At 42.5% G+C, this 18,876-nt stretch overlaps 1 protein-coding gene across 1 annotated transcript in view; it reads right to left on the bottom strand.

Annotated features, from left to right (window-relative positions):
• The window catches only part of RHPN2 (rhophilin Rho GTPase binding protein 2), a 66,168-nt gene that overhangs the window by 37,334 nt on the left and 9,958 nt on the right, over positions 1-18,876 (bottom strand). Inside the window, exon 2 of the mRNA XM_081273715.1 lies at positions 15,250-15,365. Within this exon, the coding sequence (XP_081129841.1) occupies positions 15,250-15,365 (116 nt within the window). The remainder of the gene's footprint in view (positions 1-15,249; positions 15,366-18,876) is intronic.

Genomic DNA, 18,876 nt, shown 5'->3' with positions numbered 1-18,876 from the left:
GGGGGAAAGATAGTCTTTTTAACAACTGATGCTAAAGCAATTAGACATTCATAGTTATGTCAGGGTCCCCAGGACCACCCTCAGTGTTTTAGTCAGCTTTCTTCATCATTGTGATTAAAATACCTGACAAGAACAAATAGGGAGGAAAATTTTATTCTGGCTCACATTTTCAGAGGCTCAGTCCTTAGATGGCTGACTCCACAGCTCTGAGCCCAAAGTGAGACAGACATTATGGTAGAAGGGTGTGGTGGAGGAAAGCAGCTCAGGACATGGAACCATGAAGCAGAGGGGACAAAACAGAAACCCCAAAGGCACACCCCCACTGACCCACCTCCTCCAGACACACCCTATCTGCCTATAGTTTCTACCTAGTTAATCTAGGTCAGTGGGTTAATTCATTGATTAGGTCACAACTCTCATAATCTCATCATTCACTTCTGAATATCGCATTGTCTCACACACGAGTTTTCTGGGGACACCACATATCCCAACCATGATACTCAGGTTCAGCAACTGATTTGCTACTATGACTAGCAGAACTCGTTGCTTGGATTTATCACAGCAAAGAGATAACAAAGCAAAGGGGTGTGAGAGGTCTTGAAGGAAGGGTGGCACAGGCTTCTAAGAGTTCTCTCCCAGTGGAGTTTTATGCAGGTCACATTTAATTCCTCCAGTAATGAGCTGTGACAACCCATATGAAATGCCCTCTATCAGGAAAGCTCGTTTTGAGATGCAGTATCCAGAATTTTTACCGGGGGCTGATCAAGCAGGCACCTCCACCTAGCAAAATTCCAAAATTCTAATTCCCGGAAGGGAAGGAGGTAGTTCCACACAACACATCATTTGTACAGTGTTGGCATGGTGAGCCACTCATATCAGACCGGGAGGATGGGAACCCTCCGAAAACCTAAGTTTCCAGCCACAAACCCAGAGCCAGTCTTGCCCACAGGCCTGCCTAAGGATAGCAGTCTCAGGCCTGCAATGTGGATCCTTTACTGCACAATGGGAAAAAAAAAAGAGAGAGAGAGAGCCCATAGCATGAACTTCACCTCTAAATCTTCTAGAAGAAAATAAAGGAGAAAATTTTGTGACATTGGGTTGAATAAAATATTCTTAGCAACACACTGAAAGCATAATCCCAAGAGAAGAAACTGATAAAAAGTCACTGTCAAGTTTTAAAATCTGGGCTGGGGGTATGGCTCAAGCGGAGCGCGTTCACCTGGTATGAGTGTGGCCCAAGTTCGATCCTCAGCACCACATACAAAGATGTTGTGTCCGCCAAAAACTGAAAAATAAATATTAAAAATTCTCTCTCTCACTCTCTTTAAAAAAAAAAAGTTTTAAAATCTCTGCCTTTTAGGAGACACTGTAAGAAAAAGGGGTTGGGAATGTAGCTCAGAAGAAGTATATGTGCTTAGTACTTAGCATGTCTGAGCACCTAGGTTTAAACCCCAACACACACACACACACACACACACACACACACATACACACACACACAGAAGAGAATAAAGCCAAAGACCAAGAGAAAATATTTACAAATTATATATCTAATAATTTGTATGCAGAATATATAAAGAGCTACACTAAATAATTCAAAAGATAATTTGATATATTTTTTTAAATAGACAAAAGACCGGAATGGACAGTTTACCAAAGAAGATATGTGAATAGCTAAAAGCACATGAAACTTATCATTAGTCATATCATATCATATCATTAGTCAGCATAGGACTGCAAATTAAAACCATAATGAGACACCAATATACACCTACTAGATTGGCTATGATTTAAAAAAAAAAAAAGTCTGATAATAACAGCATCAGTGAAGACGTGGAGAAACTGAAGCCCTCATAAACCACGGATGGCAAAAGGTAGAATCACTTTGGAAAACAGTTTGACAGTTATACAAAAACTTACCATGTAACCTAGCATTTTCACTCTAAGAATCAACATGAGACAAATAAAAATATGCATGTATCCAAAGACACGTATGTGAATATTCATAGTAGCCCCAAAAGCAGGAACAATCTAAATGTCCACTAGCTAGTAAAATCTAGTATACTTGGGGCTGGATTATAGCTTAATGGTAGAGCGCTTGCCTCGCACGTTTGAGGAACTGGGTCTGATCCTCAGCAACACATAAAAATAAATAAAATAAAATAAAGGTATTATTTCTATCTACAACTAAGAAAATAGTTTTTAAAAAAGGCTTTTAAAAAATTTGGTATACTCACATGGTGTATACATAGAATGGAACAGCATTCAGCAATATATAGCAACAAACTTTACTGAAGGTTTTTTTATTATTATTACTGCTTTTTTTTTTTTTTTGGTACGGGGGATTGAACTCAGGAGCTACATGCCAACCCTGTTTTGTATTTTATGTACAGACAGGGTCTCAGTGAGTTGCTCAGGGCCTCACTTTTGCTGAGGCTAGCTTTGAACTCGTTATCCTCTGGCCTCAGCCTCCCAAGCTGCTGGATTACAGGTGTGCACCACTGCACCCAGCTTTAGTAATGTTTGTTTGTTTGTTAGTTGTAGGTGGATACAATCCCTTTATTTTATTTTTATGTGGTGCTGAGGATCAAACCCAGTAGCTCAAGCGTGCTAGGTGAGCGCTCTACCACTGAGCCACAACCCCAGCCCCTATTAGTGCATTTTAATCATACAGAACAGGGCTGGGGATGTGGCTCAAGCGGTAGCGCGCTCGCCTGGCATGCGTGCAGCCTGGGTTCGATCCTCAGCACCACATACAAACAAAAACATTGTGTTTGCCGAAAGCTAAAAAAATATATATATTAAAATTCTAAAAAAAAATACAGAATAATGGGTTTTTGTTGTGGTATATTAGAACATAGACATAAAATACTTTGGTAATATCCACCCTGCATTACCTTCCATGACCTTCCTTTTCCTTTAATAGTCTCCCTTCTACTTTTATGTTGTCTTTTTCCCATTGGATTCCACATTTGGGAGAAAGCATGTGATACTTGGCTTTCTGAGACTGGCTTATTTTGTTCAACTGAGGACTTCTAATTCTATCCATTTTCCTGTAAATGGCATTATTTCATTCCATTGTGTACATATACCATATTTTCTTTATCCTTTCACCCACTGGCAGATAACTGTGCTGATTCCATAACTTGGCTAATGAGAATTGTACTGCAAAAAACATGAGTGTTCAGGTGTTGCTATAGTATGCTGACTTTTTTACACGTTTTCAAACACAGAGTTTTTTTTTTTTACACCTACTCAAAGACCTTACATTTTACAGATTAAGAATCACTTCAAAAATAACTATAAAATAATAACCAGGCATTGAGCCAGACCTATGATGAGCTCATGTCCAGGAACCATCTCTTTGGGTGCTAATGTTGTTTTCATTTCATGGATGAAGAAACCTGAGGTTGATTAGCCGAGAGCTCCAGCCAACCAGAGAGACGGTATCTTACCATTGCTCCCTCCTCAGCTGATGAAAATCCAGCCCTGTCACCTGCTTGCTTTGCTCCCACCTGCCCATCTTTCCTCCAGAGAGCGCAGTACTCCCCCTCTTCCTTCAGTCTCCCCCTCCCTTGGGGCTGTCCTTCACCTTGCCACATGTATGACAGTGCTCATCCTCTGGCTGCCCGGGAAACTTTTACACCTGTACCTTTGGGCTTCCCTAGCCAGGCAATGAACTACTGGCTGGTAAATGTCACTAGTTTGAAGACTTGAGGAATAGAGGGGAGGGTTCACAATCACCAATATGAAATGCATTTTATATTACAATGTAGGGATACACATATGCATCCCTGGAACACAAGCCTCCCTAAAGTCATGGATGTGATACACTCCAACATATCCTACTCTTCTCTAAAAACTTACTCTAACAACTTCCTTTATTTAAAAAAAAAAAAAAGATCTTGGGCTGGGATGTAGGTAAGTGGTACAATACATGGCTATCATGTACCAAATCCTGGATTCAATCCCCCAGGGCAGACCGCCCACCCCTCACCCCACCTCAAAAAATGTTATTTACAACTATCCAATTCTCTGATTCTTCAACACCAACTAGGTTTTCAACAATTCAATTCAATCCCAATTCCAACTAACAAAGTTAGCAGCAGGCTCAATAAGTTAAAGGCTCAGTCTCACAAGACAGCAGGTATGGGCTGCAAGTCCCAGGAGAGGGCAATACCTGGATCTCTCACTGTCCAGCTATCAATTGGAGGAACTTAAAATCTGCTCCTCAGGTTTGACAATTCACTGGAAGGATTCACAGAACTCAGGAAAACACTTTACCTACCTTTCTGGCTCATTATGGAGTCTGTGATTTGGGAAGAGCCAAAGGGAAGAGATGGCACAGAGTGAGATACAGAACAGAGATGGGTAGATGTGGATGCCATGACCTCTCTGGGTGTGCCTCCTTCCCAGCACCTGTTCACAGCCTGGGAGCAACCTGCACCCCATCATTTAGAGATTTTTATGGAGGATTAATTACACAGACATGATTCATTAGCCATTGGTCCCTGGTAATTGACCTCAATCTCCAGGTCCTCTGCCATCTCTGGAGGTGGGAGGGGAACGGGGAACTAAAAGTTCCAGACCTCTCATCATGGCCTGGTCTTTCTGGGAATCTTCCCCATTTTGAAGCTTCCCGACCAGGAGTCATCTCATTAGCACACAAAAGATATTCTTATTACTTGAAAAAAAAAAAAAAAGATATTCTTGTTACTTGGGAATGGTTTTAGGAGGTCTGTGCCAGGAACAGAGACGTCAAGGGTTTTAGGAGCTCTGTACCAGGAACACAGGGAACAAAGACCAAATATTTATTTTTTATTATACCACAGCAATTCATTGGATTGATTTCATTACACACCATGGGTCACAACCTGCAGCTTGTAAAACCTGGGCTACAGAGGGGTTATTGAGAAAATGACTGATTTACTAGTTAATATTATCCATCAGGATTCAAGGAAGAAAACTTTCTCAGCCCTCAGTATTAGGAAGGGGTTCACTTTTTAACGACATGTTGTTTTTGGCTAATGAGCACGCAGTGTGTTCCAGATCACATTCCCTTCTTCATATCACCTGCCAGGAAGCTCAATAGACACACTGTGGTTCACATCTAATAAAATATATAGGACTTGGGCTGGGATTGTGGCTCGGAGGTAGAGTGCTGGCCTAGAAGGTGTGAGGCTGAGTTCAATCCTCAGCACCACATAAAAATAAAATAAAGACACTGTGGCCACCTATAACTAAAAAATAAATATTTTTTTTTTAAAAATATATATTTAGGGGCTGGAGATGTGGCTCAAGTCGTAGCGCGTTTGCCTGGCATGCGTGCGGGCCTGGGTTCGATCCTCAGCACCACATACCAACAAAGATGTTGTGTCCGCCGAAGACTAAAAAGTAAATACTAAAAAGTATGGCATGTGTTAGCCATACCTTCAGACAAATCTAAATATCTCTTATATCTTTCTTCCTCCTATCCTTTACATCCTTATTCATTCATGCTTTAATCTGATATGTTGTACAAATGAGCAAATGTGCTTCAAATCTACTTTGTTTTGTTTTGTTTTTATTTGTTTTTAGTTGTTGATGGACCTTTATTTTATTTATTTATATGTGGTACTGAGAATCAAACCCAGTGCCTCATACTTCTAGGCAAGCCCTCTACCACTGAGCTACGACCCCAGCCCTTCAAATCTATTTTGGATAAACAATGAAAACTCCTAAAGAACAAGTCTTCTATTTCTTGATATTTCTCCTAGAAGTTTATACCGTCCTTTCTCCATGATGGAGGCTCAACAAATTTCAGTTTCTGGAAGAAAAAAATATCAGAATGAAGACTGCTCCCAAGTGTCGGCTGACTGGTTCTTGGCAGCAGACTGGGTCCAAGATAAATTATAGCAACGAAGACACTAAGACTCCCCAAATGCCAAGACAATGTACACATAATGCCAACTCTTGGTTTCTCCACCTTACATGTTAATTTTCTATATCTCCTCTCTCCTAACATGACAATAATTTGCCACCTAAGATTTGTAACCAATCACTGAGCTGTTCTTTGGATGTAGATGTTTTTGTGTGAGTCACTTTGAATTATGGTGGCAGCCAGGTGGGGTCCTGAGTTTGGCTTCTCTGATGCTGATCTTTGGATACATAGATGATGCAGAAATCAATTCTAGGATTTAAGTGTTATTTCTAGCACAGGTAAGGATTTTTCACTGATTCATTGGTAGAAGGAGGTTTCTTGATTAAGGTGTACCAATTCAAGATGGCAGATACACCCAGCCATCTCTGGTCCTAGGCTGGGGCAATGGTCAAATATAAAATGGGTTGGTCCAAATCAGGGATTAAGTCCAGAGCCTGCGTCTTGTTGATGCTAATGCTTTGTGCCCTGGCTGCCTTTCTGAATGAAAACAAATGGTTTCCCTGGGCTTTTTAGGGAAATGTACTCCGTCTTTCAGCTTCTGTTTCGGTGTCGACTCCTCTGGGCCAGTGTGGTATAGTAATCAATGTTTTAGCCAAAAGAGAACTCGAGGCTGACCAGAATGAGGCAGAAGGGTGCTTCAGAAACGGCCCAGAAAGGGCCACACATTAGTCTCCATGGCTTCCCTCTGGCCAAAGGGATTTTGATAAAAAACACATATGTACTAAAAAGAATAAAGATGGCTTCTGTGTCCCGAGTTGAAAATTCCTGGCATGTCCCCATGTTTTGCCTTAAACACACACTTGAATTTTGCTTTCTGACTCACATGTCCCTGTTGGTTTCCATGAGATTTTTTTTCTCTCCCAAGTCTTTGAGTAAAATTGTTCCTCTGGGAACAGGTACCATAATTGACCCAGTGACTTGCACCTGCTTCAGAGACCTTATTGGATCCACTTAGTTGACTCTAGGGAAGTCTTTACTCTGCCACCTGTTCTTCCAGGAACTGGTCCTGAATCCTGCTCTGCCAGGGACTCAGGAGGTAGGCCTGAGGCTAGCCTATGCCCTTGTAGGACCACATGACTGGGGCAGAAGATTAGGTGTGGGCTGGCAGGATATCTGCTCCAAGTCCATCTCTCAGTAGGGGAAGGCAGGCCTTGGCGTTCATGCCAGCCCAAAAGGCCAAGGAGCGCTCCCACTCCCACTGCAAGAACAGGTACCAGCCCCTCAGAAGTGAACATGCGAGCAGTCATCAACCTCTGGTCATTCTCATTAAACCATCCCAGGTTACTCCTGGCCTAAAATCCCATGACCCTCTGGCTAAGTGATCACAAACTGAACCAGAGACCTGTGCAATTCGTTCACTTGGCCCTCCGGTAGTTGTTTTTCCCTCCCCTTCACTGGTTGCCAATGTTTAAAAATTCAACAATCAAATGACTGATTGATTGACTGCAGTATTTGGAATTGAACCCAGGAGTCTTCCACCTCTGAGCTAGATCTTCAGCCCTTTTTTAAATTTCATCTTGAGATAGGTCTTGCTAAGTTGAGCAGGCTGGCCTCAAACTTGCAATCCTACTTTCTTGGCCTCCCAAGTAACTGAGATTACAGGAGTATACTTTTGTTCCCAGCAACAATGAAAAGATTTTTAAGCTGGGCATGGTGGTACATGTCTGTAAGCCCAGAAACTCAGGAGGATTGCAAGTTCAAGGTCAGCCTCAACAACTTAGCAAGTCCCTAAACAACTTAGACCCTGTCTCAAAATAAAAAAAGTAGTAAAGCACCCTGAGCTAAAGCCCTGGTACTACCCCCCTAAAAAAGAAAAAAAGAAAGATTATTTTAAAAATCGGGCAGACTGGCATATGCTTGTAATCCCAGTGACTTGGGAGGCTGAGGTAGAAGGATCATAAGTTTGAGGCCAGCCTCAGCAACTTAGGAAGACCCTGTCTCAAAATAAAAAACAAAAAGGGCTGAGGATGCAACTCAGTGGTAAAGGCCTCTTGTGTTCGATGCCCAGTAGTCTCCCCTCCACACCCCCCAGAAAAAGAGATCTCCAACTTTGTGGAGTGGGGACAGAAGATCTGGCACGGGTAGGTACCTTTAAAATATTGGCTATTCTCCTAATTAAATTCCAGGAAGCTCATAGATTCTTTGCTGATATAGATCAGAGAAGATTTGAAGGGGCCTAAAAACCTGGCAGCTCACAGCACCTGCCCAGCCACAGTGTCCTCTTATCTGGTCACACACTGGAACCCTCACTTCTTTTTTTTTTTTCTTTTTACTTTTGACATTTATTCTCTCTTCCAATATTATTATTATTTTTTTTATTGTTGGTCGTTCAAAACATTACATAGTTCTTAATATATCATATTTCACAGTTTGATTCAAGTGGGTTATGAACTCCCATTTTTACCCCGTATACAGATTGCTGTATCACATCAGTTACACTTCCATTGATTTACATATTGCCATTCTAGTGTCTGATGTATTCTGCTGTCTATCCTATTCTCTACTATCCCCCCTCCCCTCCCCTCTCCTCCCCTCCCCATTTCTCTCTCTACCCCCTCTACTGTAAATCATTTCTTCCACTTGTATTATTCTTCTCTTACCCCTCATTTCCTCTTACATGTAATTTTGTAAAACCCTGAGGATCACCTTCCATTTCCATGCGATTTCCCTTCTCACTCCCTTTCCCTCCCACCTCTCATCCCTGTTTAATGTTAATCTTCTTCTCAAGCTCTTCGTCCCTACCCTGTCCTTGGTTACTCCCCTTATATCAAAGCAGTCATTTGGCATTTGTTTTTTAAGGATTGGCTAGCTTCACTTAGCATAATCTGCTCTAATGCCATCCATTTCCCTCCAAATTCTATGATTTTGTCATTTTTTAATGCAGAGTAATACTCCATTGTGTATAAATGCCACATTTTTTTTATCCATTCATCTATTGAAGGGCATCTAGGTTGGTTCCACAATCTTGCTATCGTGAATTGTGCTGCTATGAACATCGATGTAGCAGTGTCCCTGTAGCATGCTCTTATTAGGTCTTTAGGGAACAGACCGAGAAGGGGAATAGCTGGGTCAAATGGTGGTTCCATTCCCAGCTTTCCAAGAAATCTCCATACTGCTTTCCAAATTGGCTGCACCAATTTGCAGTCCCACCAACAATGAACAAGTGTACCCTTTTCCCCGCATCCTCTCCAGCACTTGTTGTTGTTGGACTTCATAATGGCTGCCAATCTTACTGGAGTGAGATGGTATCTTAGGGTGGTTTTGATTTGCATTTCTCTGACTGCTAGCGATGGTGAGCATTTTTTCATGTACTTGTTGATTGATCGTATGTCCTCCTCTGAGAAGTGTCTGTTCAGGTCCTTGGCCCATTTGTTGATTGTGGAACCCTCACTTCTAACCCCACATTTCTGGGGACATTTTCCCAAACATCCCCCTATCCCTGTTCCAACTGTGCTACCTTCATGTGGGGACTGCAGTTGAACATCTGAAAATTAGAAGAAAGAAGGAGCGCAAGGCCCAAGACATGACAGAAACTACCCCCTGCTCATAGCAACAGTCACATAATCATCATCCATCACCCAGGGACACGGCCGGGCCACCGCTAGGCTTGGCAAAATGCCTTATTTATTTTCAGAAAACCGTTGGTGCCGGTTGAACCAGATTAATAAATACCTTTAGGGTTTCCTCTGACAACATTGTCCAGAGTGGGGCACTTTGAACTTTTAGGTCAGTGTGAGAATCATTAACAACCCCACCCCACCCCCACCCATGCCACCTCTACAACTAACTTGACATTGAGTCTGAGCCAGTCTCAGAGCTACTTGCTGGTGTCAGTAAGGCTGGCGCTGGGGCTCAGTGGTAGAGCACGCGCCTTGCACGTGTGAGGCACTGGGTTCGATCCTCAGCACCACATAAAAATAAATAAAGTTATGGTGTCCATGCACAACTAAAAATAAGAAAAAAAGAAAAGAAAACCAGACAGGCAGAACTGCCCTAGTTTCAGCCTGAGAAACTCCAAGCCCCTGGTCAAAGCAGCCTCTCTGAGTGCCAAGTCTCTGAGGCTGTGCTATCCGGGGCCAGTCACTATCATATTTTCATTTCATCACACCCTAGAAAAACATCACTTCCTGACATGGTCTGATTTGTTTATTTGTGTATTAAAGTCTCCCCTCACAGGTTGGCAGGTAGCTCAGTGGTACAGCACTTGCCTAACATGTGTCAGGCCCTGGTTCGATCCCCAGTAACCCACTCCCCTGCAAAAAAAGTCTCCCCTCCATAAAAGAGGACTTCACATGCATTGTGGGTAGCCTTATCCTCTGCACCTCTAACCCTTCATGGCACTTAAGAAGTGCTCTGTGAATTCATAAACAGGAAAATCTAGCGGAGACTACTCCCAGAGAGGCCTCAGGGCTACTCCCCAGCCCACAGAGCTGGCCTGTTAAATGTCAAACAGAAAAGAGGTACACACCTGCAACTGCAGCAACTCGGGAGGCTGAGGCAGGAGGATTGCAAGACTGAGGCTAGCCTCAGCAATTTAGCAAGACCTTGCCTCAAAATACAAAATAAAAAGGAGCTGGGCGCCATGGTGCACACCTGTAATCCCAGCAACTTGGGAGGCTGAAGCTGGAGGATCACAAGTTCAAAGCCAGCCTCAGCAACTTAGTGAGGCCCTAAACAACTCAATGAGACTCTGTATCTAATAAAAATATTTTAAAAGGGCTGGGGATGTAGCTCAGGGGTAAAGAGCCTCAGGATCTGATCTCTAGTATGCAAGGGGAAAAAAATTGTGGCAAGCAGAGCCTGAGGTCACAAAACACACCAGACTTCCCAGAACAGGTAGGGGATGTCAAATTTAGGAGGACTCTCCTAAGCTGTGCAGGCCTCCTGAAGTCTACTGTGCTGTGAGGAGCTAATGATGACTTGTCTTCAGACAGAGGCTCTGCCAATTTTTTTTTTTTTTTTTTTCTTTTTGGTACTGGGAACTGACCTAGGAGCTCTATACCACTGAATTACATCCCCAGCCTCCCAAGTCACTGGGACTTCTGGTGTTTGCCACGATGCCCAGTCAGGGAACTGTCAGATATTTTAAAAGATAAAATGTAGTCACTGCCCTCTCTGAGAGGACTTACTTCTCTTCTTTGAGGGTACTCCTCCACCCCCTGCTTTTTTTCCCCCCTTCCAATAAATTTTGGTATACTCTGACTTTTTTTTTTTTTGGTGTGTGTGTGTGTGTGTGTGTGGTGCTGGGGATTGAACCCTGGGCCTTACATGTGAGGCAAGCACTCTACCAACTGAGCCATATCCCCAGCCTGGTATACTTTGACTTAAAAAAAGAAAAAAAAAAGCTAAAATGTTACAATACTTTCCCAGTGCCCTCTAGTAACAACTCCCTTACACTGAGTTATAAAAGGAGCCAGAAAGGAGGTTCCCCAGACCTTTCCCGCCCAGGACCTTCTGTCCTCTGCTGTTCTGGGAGTAATAAAACCAACACAGACACAGCACTGTTATTCCTGACCGAGTGGCAGATTCCAGGGATCTGCTTGTATTATTCTTTTGGACCTCTGCAGTATTCCACAATAAAAAATGAGTAACAAAAACCAATGGAACAGAAGACACAGTGAAAAACCCACAGAGATACAGTCACTTGATAACAAATGGTGCTGGAAAACTGGATACCCATATGTAGGAGAATGAGACCAGATACCTATCTCTCACCCTGCACAGAACTTAAGTGGATCAAAGACGTAGGAATTAGACCAGAAACTCTGCAAATGCTAGAATAATAGCTAGTGTCAACACTCTGACATACTGACACAGTCATTGACTTCCTTAACAAGACCCCCAAAAGCACAAGAAATAAAACCAAGAATCAATAAGTGGGATGCCATAAAATTATGTACAGCAAAGGTAATGAGATTGTGAACAGAAAACCCACAGAATGGGAAAAGATCTTTGCCACCTGCTCCTCAGTCAGGGGATTAATATCCTGAATATATTAAAAAACTCAACACACACAAACACACACACACACACACACACACACACACACACACACACACACAGAACCCAATTAACAAATGGGTAAAAGAACTAAATACATACTTCCCAAAAGAATAAATACAGAGGACTAGGGATATAGCTCAGTTGGTAGAGTGCTTGCCTTGCATGCACAAGGCCCTGGGTTCAATCCCCAGCAACACACACACACACACACACACACACACACACACACATTAAAAAAAAGAAGAAGAAGAAGAAATACAAACGGCCAATAACTATGTGAAGAACTATTCAACATCTCTAGCAGTAGGGGAAAGGCAATTCAAAAACCACATAAAGATTTCATCTCACTCCAGTCAGAATGGTGATTTACAAATAAAAATAAACGTGGGCAAGGATATAGGGGGGAAACACAGTTCTACATTGTTGGTAGAACTACAAATTAGTACAACCACTCTGAAAAGTACTATGGAGACTCCTCAAAAATCTAAAAATAGAACCACCCCATGTCCCAGCTATCCCATTCCTTGGTGTATTTCCAAAAGATTAGATCTTTGATTTTAGAGTCAGCATACTAGAAGGATGCAGCCACATTAATGTTTACAGCAGCCCAGTTTACAACAGCCAAGCTCTGGGACCAATCTAGGTGCCCATCAATAGATGAATGGATAAAGAAAATGTAGTATATACACACAATAGAGTTTTACTCAGCCACAAAGAATGAAATTATTGGGCTGGGGTTGTGGCTTAATGGGAGAGTACTTAGCACATGGGAGACACTGGGTTCAGTCCTCAGTACCACATGAAAAAATAAGTAAATAAAATAAGGTTATTGTGTCCATCTACAACTTAAAAAAGAAAAAAGAAAAAGAATGAAATTATGGCATTTGCTGATAACTGGATGGAACTGAAGAGCATCATGTTAAGTGAAGTAAGCCAGACCCAGAAATTCAAGGGTCAAATGTTTTCTCTCCTATGTGGAAGCTAGAACAAAATGAGGCAAAAAAGGGGAGGAGAGGTTTCCATGAAAATAGAAGATACATCACAGGAGTAGAGGAAGGGGATTAAGGGGGAAAGAGGGACAGGAAAAGGGAGGAACAGTGGAATGAGTCTGGCCCAACTTTCTTATGTACATATATGAAGATATCACAATGAGTAACACCTTTATGTATATCCATAATGCACTAGTCTTTTTTTTTTAAAGCTATAAATAAATAGAAGATCAGCAAAATAGAGAAAAGGGAACAAGGAGAAGAAGAGGGAAAGGGACTGATATTAGAACAAATTTTATTCCATGCTTGAATAATGATGTCAAAATAAACCCCAATATTATGTATAAATAAAATGAACTAACAACAAAAAACTATGAATAAAAGTAATTCATATAGTTGGCAAAAGTACAAACACTGAAGGGAATAATAAACAAAAAAGAAAAGTCGTCTTTGTCCTCTTTCCCCTGGGTCCTGTTCTCAAGAGCCAATTCTACTAACAGTTTCTTTCTTTACCCTTCTGTGCATATAGAAAAGCACATGTCCTGGGCTGGGGATGTGGCTCAAGCGGTAGCGCGCTCACCTGGCATGCGTGCGGCCCGGGTTCGCTCCTCAGCACCACATACCAACAAAGATGTTGTGTCCGCCAAAAAAATAAATAAATATTAAAAAATTATTTCTCTCTCTCTAAAAAAAAAGAAAAAAAGAAAAAGAAAAGCATATGTCCTACTAGGGAGGCTGAAATATGAGCATCACAAGTTCAAGGCCAGACTTAGCTCTTAGCAACAAACTATATCAAAATTAAGTTTAAAATGGCTGGGGATGCAGCTCAGCATCACAGCACTTGCCTAGCATATGTGAGGCCCTGGTTTCAAACACTAGAACCACTGGGGCAAGGGGCAGAGTGGAGGAGCCCATGTCCATACATACACAAAATATGCTGTCCTGTATCTTTCTTTCCCTACCTAATATCTCAAGAGGCCTTTCAAACCAATTCAGAAATGAATTTAGCTCAAGATCAAGGTTGAAAACTCTCTTCCTGTTTTACTGATTGCTCAGGGGATCAGTGTATGTGAAGTTACTGATCATGCCATTCATTCATTCCTGTCTGTCTGTGACTACCAGAAGCTGGGAGCCCTGGAGTCTTGTATCTCTTTTTCAAATACCAAGTTGGCATATTTATTTTTTTCAACAACCTCCCAAGAAACCTGATTTCTTCACGGACCCCAACAGTCAAGGTGATTCATTGGAAACAGCCAATATCCATAACCTCGCAGACATGCCTGCACCCTCCCCACCCTTGAAATCCCTAAAAGTTTTGGAAAGCTCCAATGGAATTATAATTTTGAGCAGGCAAATTAAGCCCCTTCCCTGCCAGGCTTTGGGGTTCCAGGTTCCTGCAAGTACTCCCTATCTCTTCCTGAAGCACCAAGAGGCATCTACCTGTCAAACTTACCTGGACAGCAGGTGTAGTACCCACCTTGACTATCCACTGTAAAAGACAGCAAGGGGGGGACAAGAACCTACCCTAGAACTTTGAAGGAAGAAGAAACTCTGCACTCAGTAAACAGAAGAAAGCTGGCAGAGAGTCTTGTGTTGTATTAAAGGGTGTGGGGAGGATTTACAGCTGCTTAGGCATGGGTAAGGCTTCACTGAGTTCTGTGCTTGAGAAGGAACTATTTTTCCACCAGGACATAACACGGAGTGTTCCAAGGGCAGAGGGCTGCAAGTTACCCCTCTCACGCACTTACTGTTTTATTGTTTGGTTTTCAGACAGGACCTTGCTATATTGCCCAAACTGACCTTGAACTCCTGGGCTCAAGTAATCCTCCTGCCTCAGTCTCTTGAGTCAGTGGGACCCAGGCATGTGCCACCATGCCTGGTTTATGGGTCCTCTCATTAGACAAGGGGACACTGTCAATGCCCCAGTCCCATCTTCCTGCCTCGCTCTCCCTTGTCCATTCAGCACACATTTACCAAGCAGTGATCTTCGCCAGGCAGTAGAGAAAACAATCAGGTCCGGAAAACAAGGAAAACAAACACCAGGGCAAGAACTGGACTTCAGGGGCTGGGGTTGTGGCTCAGTGGTAGAGCGCTCGCCTGGCATGCACAAGGCACTGGGTCCGACCCTCAGCACCACATAAACATAAAATAAAGATATTGTGTCCACCTAAAACTTAAGAAACCAATACTAAGCAAGAAAGAACATGCTGTAGATACCAGAACTGAGGTGGGAATCCAAAGCTGACACAAGAGCCAGTCCTAGGAGTACAGGAAAGAGAGACAGGCCTCGGGAGGGCCTGGGCTCCCAGCTGAGGCAGTGAAGCCAGAGACACCTACTTCAGAAGGTTTTCCGCTCCTGTCCGCATCCGTACAGCCTTCAGGATCTGCTGATTCAAAGCCGCCCTTTGATTCTGCAGTTTGCTTCGACCAGTTTGTGCAAGGGGATTACAGCCCTAAGGAAAAAATAATAAGAGATGCCCCGTCAGAGATCAGCCACTAAAAATGATGACAATATTTAAGAGAACAGAAAAACGTTTAACATAAAATAACCTCTAAAAGTAACATCAAATAGCTGGGCATGGTGGCTCACAAGTATTATTCCAGCAGCTCAGGAAGCTGAGGCAGGAGGATCACCAGTTCAAAGCCAGCCTCAGCAATTTAGTGAGGTCCTAAGAGACTTAGTGATACCCTTTCCTAAATAAAATATAAAAAGGGCTGGATATGTGGCTCGGTCCTTAAATGCTCCTGGGTTCAATTCCTGGTACCAAAAAATAAGATTCACCAGGCGTGATATTATTGTACTCATGAGCAAGACTTATCACAGCAGCTTAGTAAAGCTGCACAGACAGTCCAGATAAATCACATGCAGGCTTCTTTTATGTTCTCTCCCACCTATGATGGGTCACACAGCATACTCTTGCCCAGAACCAGAAATGCAACAACTCCACCCAAGTTAGCCCATTAGAGAGTCTTTCCAGGATTTTTAGTGGGTGCTGGTCACAAAGGCACCCTCTGCCTAGCATGTACTAAAATTCCAAATTCTTAGAAGGAAAGCAAACGTTCATCATAAACCATACTTTTGTACCACCATCTAGGCACAGTGAAACCTTACCAGTTAGAGAATGAGGAGTACACTCCAAGGACCAAGTTTCCAGATGTTAGCGAAGGCCAACCTTACAAAACAGCCCTTCCTATGGCACATATATTTTGTCAGGTTTTCTTTCTCTCTCTCTCTCTCTCTCTCTCTTTGGACTGGAGATTAAAGATGGGGTGCGTCACCACAGAGCTACACCCCTAGCCCTTTTTATGTTTAGAGACAATGCTGAGGCTGGCCTCAAACTTGCCATCCCCCTGCCTCATCCTCCAAGTCACTGGGATTACAGGTCTATGCTACCATGTCCAGTTTCTAACAAGGTTTTATATGGAAGTATTTTTTTTTTAATTTTAATTTTTTATTTTTTTGTTTTTTATTTTCTTGGCTGTGTGCCTAAGATGGGATTACTGGGTTACACCATTAATTCTATGTGACCATCAGACCATTTTCCAAAGTCACTATACTATTTTTACATTTCCATTAGGGTTTCCACTTATCCATATCTCATCAATACTTGTAAGGGTCTTTGTATTGTATGTTTATGTGTGCAGTACTAGAGATCAAACCCAGGGCCTTGTGCATGCTAGGCAAGTGCTCTAACACTTAGCTACACTCCAGCCCTATCTTTTTTATTATAACTATGATAGTGTTTGCAGTATCCCATTGTGGTTTGGAACTGGCATTTCCCTGATAGTTAGTGATGGTGAACTTGGGCTGGGGGTATAGCTCAGTGGTAAAGCACTGGGTCAGCATGCATAAGTCATTGAGCTTGATTCCCCTCACCAAAAAATAAAGTATCACTCTGCTCATTTCAGAGTCTACAGCTGGGATATGGACCCTGAGGATTCCTGCACAGGTAAGGGTTCTGGCCCCATGTCAGTCTCCTTGTCCCTGGTCAGGTAAGCAGTAAAAGTCTTTTCACAGACTTATTGGCCATTAATAGATCTTCTTTGCAGAAATATCAATTCAGAATGTTTGCCCATTTCTGAGCTTGACTGCATTTTTATTTGTTAAGTTCAAAAGTATTAGTTTTAGCTGAACATGGTGGCACATGCCTGTAATCCCAGAGACACAGGAGGCTGAGGCAGAAGGATTGCAAATTCAATGTCAGTGTCAGCAACTTAGCAAGACCCCTCAATAAAAAATAAAAAGGAGCCAGCCGTGGTGACGCACCCCTGTAATCCCAGGGGCTTGGGAGGCTGAGGCAAGAGGATCATGAGTTCAAAGCCAGCCTCAGGAAAAGCAAGGTGCTAAGCAACTCAGTGAGACCCTGTCTCTAAATAAAATACAAAACAGGGCTGGGGGTGTGGCTCAGTGGTTGAGTGCCCCTGAGGTAATCCCCGGTACCAAAAATAAAAATAAAAAGGGTTTGGGATATGACTCGGCAATAAAGTGCCCTTGGATTTAATATCCAGTATGGCAAAAAAATAAAAATAAAAACCTTGGGGCTGGGATTGTGGCTCAGCGGTAGAGCGGTCGCCTAGCACGGGCTGGACCTGGGTTCAATCCTCAGCACCACGTACAAATAAAGGCATTGTGTTGTGTCCATCTACACCTAAAAAAATAAACGTTTTAAAAACAAATAAATAAAAAATAAAAACCTCTCATTCTTCCAATTTGCACGCTCATTATTAGTGATGGTATATACTTTTCAATACAGTAACCATCACTTAGATTTCTTTTTCAGTGAATTGTCTACTTGTGTTCTCTGCCTATATTTTCTTGGGATATTTGGGTTACAATGTTTCATCCTATTAAGTTTAAGATCAGAAACAATGTTTCACTTAAACCTAATGATGTGCTCTCCACCCCACACAGGTGTAAGCCCAAAGATCTAAGTCAGGACCACATTCTTTGTTGAAGCTTATCTGCAGGACTGGCAGCTGTGGCTACTCCCTGGGTGTGACCTGGCAGGCAGTATTCGATGACGAGATCACCCTTTCTCTCCAACTGCGTCACTGCAGTCCAGGTTCTGCACACACCTAGCCTCCCCAGCCTCACTCAATCAGAGCCACGCCCACAGCCCGAACCCCAGCAGGAAGAGGACAGGCAGGTTACCAAGGTTACTACAGCCACCTTTCTCAGAAGTCCCCATTATCAGTGGCCTTTTGGACTGGTGAATCAAAAATGAATTACATTTTTCCTTCCACAAAGATTTCTCATTCTCACTTTCTAGCAGGTCACCACTATTTGTTCCCCACGCAGGCCCCACACCTAGTTTTCCCTAACTTACAAAAACATTTCCTCCCAGAGTTCAATTCACACAGATATTCAGAATCTGAGTTGGGATGAATCTTGAAGTTAGTACATTTTAAACCATTAAACAATCCCTTATTTAAACTTAAAATCAGAAAACTAATTATCTTTTTTTATTCAGATATAAGATAAAATTGTCCTTAATGTTAAACTAATTGAACATTAAAGGGGTAAAATAACTTGTGGGTCTCTTTCCTTTCCACTTCCGAAAAGGGCTGGTTCAATTTGAATCAGAATTACATGGTTCACCAGCGCTCTGTTTTATTTTACAAAGACACTTTAATAACTAATTCTTTTATGTACATTCCCAGATAAGCAGCCATCATAGCATACGGATAAGAGCTCTTTCCTGCTCCTATACTTTACCCAACTTCTGGAATCACTCCGCCCTAACCAGCCCACAGATGCAGGGTCAAGTTTCTAGATAAGGCATAGGAATGCTTGGGATTAGATCTGACTGAGTAATTGGACCCAAAACTACATTACTTCTCACTGACAGGTAGGAATGCTGGGCCCTGCTAAGAACATCAGAAATGCCCACCGGGCGGCTTGGAAATTTTCCTGTAAGGTAAATCTGGGCAAGACATCCAGAAAAATCCCCTGGTATCATCAGA

This window comes from Spermophilus citellus (genome assembly GCF_964194105.1).
Source record: "Spermophilus citellus genome assembly, chromosome: 18".
NCBI lineage: Eukaryota > Metazoa > Chordata > Mammalia > Rodentia > Sciuridae > Spermophilus > Spermophilus citellus.
Note: the sequence above shows the minus strand (reverse complement) of the source record. Positions and strands in the feature narration are given on the sequence as shown.